Source organism: Glycine soja, chromosome 19 (genome assembly GCF_004193775.1).
Source record: "Glycine soja cultivar W05 chromosome 19, ASM419377v2, whole genome shotgun sequence".
NCBI classification, from domain to species: domain Eukaryota; kingdom Viridiplantae; phylum Streptophyta; class Magnoliopsida; order Fabales; family Fabaceae; genus Glycine; species Glycine soja.
In genome coordinates, this window is record NC_041020.1 from 45,066,208 (window position 1) to 45,076,274 (window position 10,067).

The 10,067-nt window shown below is 29.9% G+C and overlaps 1 protein-coding gene across 1 annotated transcript; it reads left to right on the plus strand.

Moving 5' to 3' along the window:
* The first annotated feature begins 1,471 nt into the window (after nt 1-1,471).
* LOC114398081 (protein YIPF5 homolog) lies at nt 1,472-2,609 on the plus strand. Its single transcript, XM_028360219.1, has one exon. It carries the CDS (start codon nt 1,637-1,639, stop codon nt 2,381-2,383), a length of 747 nt encoding a protein of 248 aa, XP_028216020.1. The 5' UTR covers nt 1,472-1,636; the 3' UTR covers nt 2,384-2,609.
* Nucleotides 2,610-10,067: the final 7,458 nt, after the last annotated feature.

Below are 10,067 nucleotides of genomic sequence, written 5' to 3' on the forward strand. Positions count from 1 at the left end.
GTAGTTGTGTTGGATGTTGCTAAGTAAGCATTACTTGTGTTTTTGTTGACAAAACAAGCAAATAACAATTACTTGTGTGATATCCCCATGTTTTGACAAACAAAAAATGTCTATGAAATGATAATGTCTAATTACTCTATGAATACTTAAAAGAAGGTGAAAAAGAATTATGGAAAGCCACAACTTATTAACAAAATATTAGAAATTTAAGTGTAAGTGATGAAGTTTTGCATTGGTTAAGGACCAATGAGAGTATGTTGTATTAAGAAAAGTTAAAAATGTAGTAGGACAACTACACTCAAATATCAGAGTTGATTTGTCATTGTCTATTTTAGCTATGAATTTACCAATGAATCCATGGAAAATGAGTTCATCACAAATAAAAAATAATGTACCACGTGGTTAAACACATGTAAACTACGTGTGTAAACAATAAAAACCACGTTTAATAAGAAAAATAACGTAAGTATTACTATTTGTAACTTTTGTTGTGATATGTGTGATGTCGGTAATTTCTCTTATGATATGTGTTGTTTTATTTGCTAGTATTTTCAAACATGCACGTAGTCATAATGCATGTTGTGTCACTTGTAAGTATTTTCAAACATGCATGCAATTGTATTGAATGTTACTAAATGAATGCTTTATTTTATTTTATTGGCTTAGCAAGCAAGTAAACATTACTTATATTTTTTAAGGATAAATTTTGACTTAATTGTACTTTTTTATTGTAATTATTCTTTGACAAATTTTATTTCAGTTTTATGATAAATAATTTATATAATGATTCAATTTATAGTAAACTATTGATAATATTTTTTCAAAATATTATAATTTAATTCAAAATTAAAGATAAAAATGATAGTTTGAAAAAAAACATTTAAAAAATCACTAAAAACACTCACAATTAACAAAAAATGCCTAAAAACACTGTCGTTCAAGAATAACTTCTAAAAAAGGTTTTTGTTTGAAAATAGTCCCTCTAATTTATATATTTACTAGTATTTTAGCAAATACATCGAACATAATAAAAAACTTATTGATATAATTAAAATTTATAATAAATAAATATTTTAAATATAAAATTTGTATTATAATTAATATTCATAATAAATAAATATTTTTAAACATATGATATTTATATTTTAGATTTATGATTTGGAGACAATTTTATGCTATATTGTATATAGAAAAATGTCAAGTAACATTTTTTTTTAATTCGTCGAATATAAGAAAATTGTGTAGATTTTATACCTTATTCAATAAATTTTCTTTTTAATTTTGTAATTTTTACTAAATTTTAACTACCGGTACCTGAGAATATTTTAAAAAGTATATTATTGTTAACCTACCACTTTTTATAATAGATAAAATTTAAAAACTAAATTTTATTTATTTATAATTGTAACATTTTTCTTTTAAATTAAACTAAATATTAATTTTTCAATCCGTTAAGCACATTCTATTAAGTAATCGTCACCGAGTCCAGCCACAAAAAAAGGTTTCAATAACGCCGTGGTCGCTTATACTCTACTCAAAGAAACCCCCAAATTCGTAGATTGTTCGTTCGAACATTCTCAAAACCCTAATTCCACCCCTGAAATCCTCTTCCCTCCAATCAGATCTCAATCTCATCATGACTAATAAAGAGTTCAAAGTCCCGCCGGTTGCGTTCCCCTCCGCCGGCAACCCCGCCTCGGCGGGTCCAAACCTCCAGCAGCGGCGCATGCCCACGCCGCCGTTCCAGCCGAATTCCGGCATCCCCTTCATGTCCTTCGACATAGGCTCCGCCGCGGCGTCCACCTCCTCGGGGCCGATCTACACCGGCCCCGCCGTGGGCGCCGGCGGCTCCGCCAACTTCGACGACGAGGAGCCCCTCCTCGACGAGCTCGGGATCCACCCCGACCAAATCTGGAGCAAAATCAGATCGGTTCTGAACCCCTTCCGCGTCAATCACACGGTCCACAAAGATTCGGATCTATCGGGACCAATTCTTCTCTACATGTCCTTCTGCCTCTTCCAATTACTCGCTGGGAAGATCCAATTCGGCGTGATCTTGGGCTGGATCGTGGTCTCCTCCATCTTCTTATACGTCGTCTTCAACATGCTCGCCGGTCGAACCGGTAACCTCGATCTCCACACCTGCACCAGCGTCGTCGGTTACTGCTTGCTGCCGGTCGTCATTTTCTCTGCCCTCTCGCTCTTCTTACCGGTCGACGGGGTCATTCGCCTCTCAGTCGCCGCGGTCTTCGTCTTGTGGGCCACCAGGGCCTCCGCGGGACTCGTCGTTTCGCTCGCCGATGGCGGTGACGAACACCGTGGACTCATTGCATACGCGTCTTTCTTGATTTACACTCTGTTTTCGTTGCTTGTCATATTCTAGGGCTTGTCGTTTTGGTTGGGATTTTTTTTGGATTGGATCACTGTTCTTATGGTTTTAGTTCTTTTCCTGCATTTTGAACCTTGCAATTTTTTGGTGCAATTATGGTATAGAAAATGGAGTTATTAGTTTGATTCAATGTTTCTGTTTGAAAAGTTATTCCTAGGTTACATTTTTGTTCTGATACTGAAAGGTTTTTGTAAATCTACTAGCAATTAAGGTCTTTGTATGTGACTGTGTGGTGCTAGAAAACTCGTATGTCTAACTGGATTGTGTCAGAAGTTATTAGCATAGTAAATTTGTATGCTTAGTTATTGAGCTGTTTCGGTAAATAACTTGTCATGTAAGTACTTGCTTATTAGTTGTTTCTGTAATTGAAGAGGGATTAGGGCCAAATTGTTTTCGAACAAGTTGTAACCTGTTTTCTTAAGCTATCTTGAAGAACTTACCGAAGTAAGTTGAGAATAGCTTATAAACATGTTAAAAGCTCTTTCCATAAGCTTTTTCTCACAGTTGTACAAGTGCTTATGTGATAAGTCTAGATAAGCTGTAAAAAGACTCTTCCAAATGCATCCCAATCAAACAGTTTGGGCTCCTTAATTTATCTTCATTAGAGTTTCAGAATGAATGCTTAGTGATCCTAACTTCTAGTAATGCTGCTGGGGTGAGGGGATTTCAACTCAGAAATAACAAGCAAAACTTGGCTTTGCGTGCTGGATTTATGACTATTTGTTAGGGAACAGGGAGAGGGAGTAATGAAAGTATACTCTAGAAGTAACAAGATGGTTAATAGGTGATTAGGAGTTGAGTATAAATAGGAGGGAGGGATAGGAAAAAGGACAATTGTATTGTAATAGAAAACTGTATTCAATTATAAGGGGCATTTTCCTCGGAAGGGTGTTTCTCTCTCAGCCCTTGTGGAGTGAAACTCATTCTTTCATTCGCCGCTAGTACTCACCTATCTTCTTCTTTGGACTTATCACTATTTAATTGGGGTATGCAATTCTTTTCTTTGATGGGGATATGGTGTATCATTTTGATCGATTGATATGACGAAATACATATAGTTATGCAACATGTCTTAACATCCACCATGATTATGATGGATGGAATATACTTGCATATGTGACTTCTTGAAAAGCTGTAGAGTGCTGACTTTATGTTTAAGGAGCTTCAAGTATGTAGCCATGGTTTTTGAGACTAGGGTTGTCATAAATATTTTCACTATCAAAGTTTTCCATGTGCAAACTGACCCTTAGGTTAGAGTTTTATTTTGAAGTTCATTTGCCAGCTTGCTGAAACCTACTAACTGAATCTTGTTCTCATTGTATTGTAATTCTGTGGCAAAATTGACTGGTATTTTTATCTTTGAAACTTAATAGGTTCATAGATATCAAATTTTTTAACACTAGAAAGTTTAGGGCCTAAATCAACCTCACAAAATCAGTTGGTAAAATATGTATTCCGTGCTTTAAATTTAAATTGCTATGGACAAATAATACCAACATTTAAAATCGGTGTATGGATTAAATTATTATGAAAGCTTAATATCGTGGATGTAATTAATAATCAGAGTTATTACTGAGTGATTGTAATTTTGATTCAACGGTCGTTTGGGAGATCTTCTAAGTATAAACCATACCAAACACACTTATTAAATAGGGGTGTTTATTCTTTGAGCCCGCTCGACTATGGCACTGAACCTCTTTGACGAGTACTGTGATGGGTTTTTTCAAATCTAAATGGGTTTTATGGGTGTTTAGAGGGAAAAAGAATAGAGAGGTTTTGGACTTTGGCCTTTGTTAATGGCACCCCATATTGCTAAGCATAACCCTTTCATTTATGGTCATTTATTTTTACGTAAATACCCTCTGCAACAAGTTTTGGTTGTCTAATTATTTCTAAATATACTTCATTTTTAAAGTAATCAAATTGATAATGACATTCTTTTTTTATAAAAAAATTAAATAATTTATGATACAATTTATTATTTTTAAATAGTAGTCGAATTAAGTATGACATATTATCATTTTTAATTGAAATTGAAATAATTTCAACAGTTACCACTTATAATAATCATCAAAATAATTATTTTTTAATAATAATTGAATTAATTGTGATACTAATTGTTTACATAATCTGATTATTATTAAAAACGGTAAATTATGTTGTTATTAATTTTATTTTATTTGAAAAGGAAATTATACATCACAATTAATTTAATTACTATTAAAAAGGATAACTTATGTAATTATTAAGCTAATTTGTATTAATTAATTTAATTACTATTAAAATTAGTTTATATGATAATTAATTTTATTTAAATACAATAATAAATATAGTAATTAATTTTATTTAAATACAAGGTAATTTTAAAAAAATAACTTGTAACTAAATGAGATTATGCTGTGTATTTCATTTAAATTACACAACGAAAATATATTCATGGTGTGTTAATTTTTTTTATAAAAAAATATCATATAAATGTATTTTGGTTGTGTACTGTGAAGTTATATTTTAAAACACAATGAAAAAAACATTTTCGTCAAGGGTAATTTTGTCATATTTTTATAAAAATATTCAAGACTTAATTATCATTTTTATTTATTTAGAATGTTCAACTAAATCTTTTTTTAAGTTTCAATAAAATTATTTATCTTTTAAATGGTCCTAATGTGGTCCTTTTTTACTGCTTAAACATGATATTTTTTGTCCAATTGAGGCTAACGTCATTAAGTTGCAAATTCCAGTAGAAATGATTACATTGAGGCATTTTAAAAAAATAAAAGGACTACATTGAAGAATTTTTAAAAACTAAAGGATCTTATTAAAAATTTCAAAAATAGGAGGATCAAATTGAAAATTACAAATAAATAAAAGGATAAAATTGATAATTAAAAGTAAACTTAACAAAATATACGGGGTGGGAATAACAAAGCTCTTTAGACTTTGGGTTTGATTTAAACTAGTAAGAAATTGATGCATTTGTACGGTTTATTCTTTTTTTGTAACCATGTTACTGGTTCGGATTTTTTATTGGCTTTGTGGATGATTAATTCATCAGAGAACCTGATTGACCGCTTTTGGTGTTATTCTTTCCTTTTAATCATGTCTTTTAATTCATAAAGCTTAAACCCAAGATATTATTTAAAAAAACTGAGTCTAGTATCACTTAAACTAATGACTTGTTGATTTTGTACGGGTTATGAATATTGTTTTTATGGATGTTAGAATTTGTTTTTATAACATTAAAATTTTTCATAAAGACAGCATAATTAAAAGTTTAAATTCTATGGATATGTAAAAAAGAGTGAATTTTGACAAAAAAAAAAACTTGGTGTTTAAAATATGTATAGAATTGTATATGTTTAAAATTTGAAAAGTATTTAACTTATGTTAAATTTAAATGTTTTTGTAAATTTGAAATGTGAAATAATAAAATAATTCAATTATTTTGTCAATTATTTTATAGTAGTATTTGGCTAGAATGATTTGACTCTGCAAATCAAGAGAGTTGGACTAAGAAAGTCTAGTATCAAAAGCTAGAACAACTTTTGACCTATGTGCTCTCTTCATATTGTTTTCTTCATAGCAAGGAACTTCAAGTGCACTTCAATATTCTTATATAAATTTTTTTGAAGATGACCGTTGCACCTTGTCTTGGAGGCCAAAGAGTGAGAGGCTTGGAGGTTAAGGATATCCGTTGAGAGTTATCTCCATCACATAGCTGATTCATTCTCCTTCCTTAGTTGTAACAACTTGCACACAACTTTGAATTTGAATTTTGTCCATTGGTGCTTGTTGTCTGTTCAGACTCATGACTTCTCATTTTTTCCAGCTCAGTCATGAGGCTTGCTACTTCTTCATAAAAGTGAGTCTTCTGTAAAATGATGTTGATTTTGTTTTTACTATTGTGGATTATGAATGACTACTTTTCTTCTTTATGATTGCCTTGCTAATGTAGGACTTAGCTTTCTCTTCTTTTGAATACATTTGTTGGATCAATATAGCTAAATCAAGATAATGTATTAGTACACTACTACATGGCATAAACCTTTATAGCTTTTGGTGTGTGTTTCTTAATATGTAGACACGTTTGTATTCACTTGTTGTCTTAGCATTACATCTTTTGATGACCTTTAAGTCATGTGTACCTTATGATGTCTATCCCTTTCTAGAGTCATGCTTCTAGTCATATAGAACTTATGATATCTTTACTTTGACATAAAACTCATGACTGCTCTTTTGCTTTGGTTTCTTGCTTTTGAAGTTGGATAAGCTTCATATTTGGGAAACCAAGGTGGTAGGCTAATGCTTCACACACTTGTTCTTTGTGCTTCTTGATAAGTCCTATTTCTTTACAAGCAAACCATTAGTAGAAAAAGTCTAATAGACTAAAAATCTACTTCTTAAAAATTTGTTGTCATTAAAACATTAATTTCATAAATATTATTATGTTGAGATCATGAGATTTACATTCATATGAGTTTTTGGTGAGTTGTTTACAAGAATTCAAGGTGTTGGAATATCTTGCTATGCATATTGAATTATCTGTGGGTTCATGAGTGTGATGAACGTATAAATGGTGAATCTATGATGTTATAACCTCTGTTGAGATTAGTGAATGAATTTGTGATGACATATGGTATTAATTTGAATGATCATAACATACATGCATTGATGAATGACATTATATGTGAGTAGGCACGTAAGTTGGGGTGTTAAGAAGACCCTCAACCTAGTGTTGGAGGTTATTGTGATGACTAACGTTGAATGAACCTATAGAATGGATGTGTGGGTGAATCCTTAGATAGGTTAAGGTTTTTGCAAACCTTATTGAGGTAAGCTACTACCCATGCTCATCTATTTTCGATAAAATCACACTTCTTCTACAAGGTTAATTCAAGTCTTCTCGAATGGTAAGATCATAGAGTGTGACTATGTTAAGAGATATACTTGAGTTACTCACTCAAAATGTGAAATCTTTCATGAGTAAAGAGTTAGCATGATAGTTAGACATATGCATTGATCATTGTTACTTAAGAATGATGTGTTACTTGAGGAGTTGTATTAGTACATGACTGTTGGAAAAAATGAAAGATTTCTATATCTGTTTTAACATATTGATCTTATATTTCTTTTACGTGTAATTTTCTTTTAAAATGAGCTTACCCTTGCCTATTGAATTATGATGATCATGTCATTTGATACAAGAGCATATTATGATGTAACTTTTGAGGAGCATGTAACTCGTGGTTGATGTGATTTTGGTGATGGACTTAGGGACAAGATCCAACTCTTTGTCATTTACTTATGTTTTGTTTTGGTGAAGACCGGCTTAGGGTTTATATATTTTCATAAATCAATGTTGTATTTATTCCTTAAATTAGATCCTTGAGTTTTGTTTATGAGGTTTGATGATGTAGTGCCTTGAGTTTGTATTATAGGACTTGGGGATATTTTATAGATTAAGTTTATATGATATGTTTGTATTCATTGGAACAAAATTATATGTATTTTCATCAATTAAACTAATTCAAGAATTTTGATGAGACTAAAAATAAATATTTTTATATTAAAATCTTAGTGTTTTATATAATAACATTTAGGATCATTACAAGATTCAAACTCAAAATTTATCCTTTTAGACAATTAACCACCCGTCCAAAACTTATCCCTCTTAATTTGTTTAATAAACTACTAAATATTTTAAAAATGGATAATTTTATTTATCAAAATATATATATATATATATATATATATATTTTAAAAGACTAAAAATACTAGTGTATAAGTTAAACAAGCCCTTTTATCCCATATCTGTATCTCATTTTGTGTTTCACCAATCAAATTTTGACATCTCAATTAAAATGCAATATGTAATTTGAATACAATTTCTAAATTGCTCTTCGGGACTGAACCCTGTTGCCCTTTCATTTGGTATGTATCTCAAGCGACTTAGCCTCCATTGTTTCCCGCCACCGTACGCAGCGACACTGTCAACTAGCCTTGAAGTTGCTGATGAACTCCATCTACAACATGATACGGATGCACGACCATCATGGTCCACCCATTCCTTCGGTAGTGGAGGTACGAGCTTCCGCTGTGAAGGTTCGCTCTGTCCACAATCTCCAGCATCAGTTCATGCAGTGGGAATGAGACATGGCAGAACCTTTTGGATTGGCTCTGGTTACTGTTTGGGATCGCAAACCACAACGCATTCGCTACCACTGATCGTAAACGGGCTCGACGACAGCGACTGCGACGATTCCGACAAAAGTCCCTCCATAATAACATCACTTGGTGCTCGTTTATGGATTTAAAATCGAATGTGCTACTCTGGGCGCCATCACGTCCTGACGAATCTCCACCGTGGATTGCTGAATGTTTTGTCGTTCTAGGTTAGAGGAAGCCCTTGAGTGGTCAAGGGTAATTTGGAAATTATACTAAAATAATACGTGACATTTTAATTGAGATGTCAAACACAAATATGGGCCAACAGATTTGAATCTCTAAAAGATTGAATCATATATTTATTATATATAATATATAGTCAAATTATTAAGGATAAAAAATGAAACATAGATTCTTAGTATTATATTTTTATCAATTAGTTAATATTACATTAATATATATTTAAAATTTTAAAAATATGTTTTAACAACTAATTATTTTAAATAAAAATATTAATAATAATAAATTCAATATATTGAAACATGTATTATATTTGTCAAATTTAATGAAAAGTCATATGATCAATAAACATATGCTACATTTAATAATATTATTTAACTAAAATATATATTATATTGAATATATTATAAATAAAAATGACTAGTCAATAATACTAAATATTATATTTATTAATCAATATATATAGTCAAATTTTAAACTACATATAAATCTAAAATATGATCATTTTTCATATATGGTTAATAAATTGAAACATCTAATATATTTCTTAAATTCAATAAATATATTATATTTAAAAAATATCATGATTAATATATTATATGAAAAATTGACTGTCCAATAACATTAAATATTGTATTGCTTCAATATAGTATGTAGTCAAATTAACAAAGATAGAATTAAGAGTTTAAATTATTTTGTGTGTTTGTAAATCTATCAAATTATTTGAGTTTTTCTATTTAATAAATATCAAAATTAATATATTATAACAAAATTGACTACCCAATAACATTAAGTACTATATTTATTCAATATAATATGTAGTAAAATTAATAAATATAGAAATTAAGAGATAAATTATTGCGAGTGTTTGTAAATCTATCAATTTATTAATATTATATTGATATATATATATATATATATATATATATATATATATATATATATTTGAGTTTTTCATTTTTAAAATATATTTTATAAAATAATTATTTATATATTTTATATTCATATATCTATATATGACCATATGACTTTTCATTAACTATTTATTCAGTATAACATATAATTTAGTTAAATAATCTAGTTCTAACTCCAAATGTACGTATTAGTTCGTTTCTTATGATTTTGTAAATTATGACCATTTCATAAATGAGTTGATAGTCACTCATTGTGTATTATATCATATGCTCAATAAAGATATATATGTTATGTTTAATACTATTATTTTGATTAGTTATACTTTATATTGAATAAATAGTATAATCAATATATTATT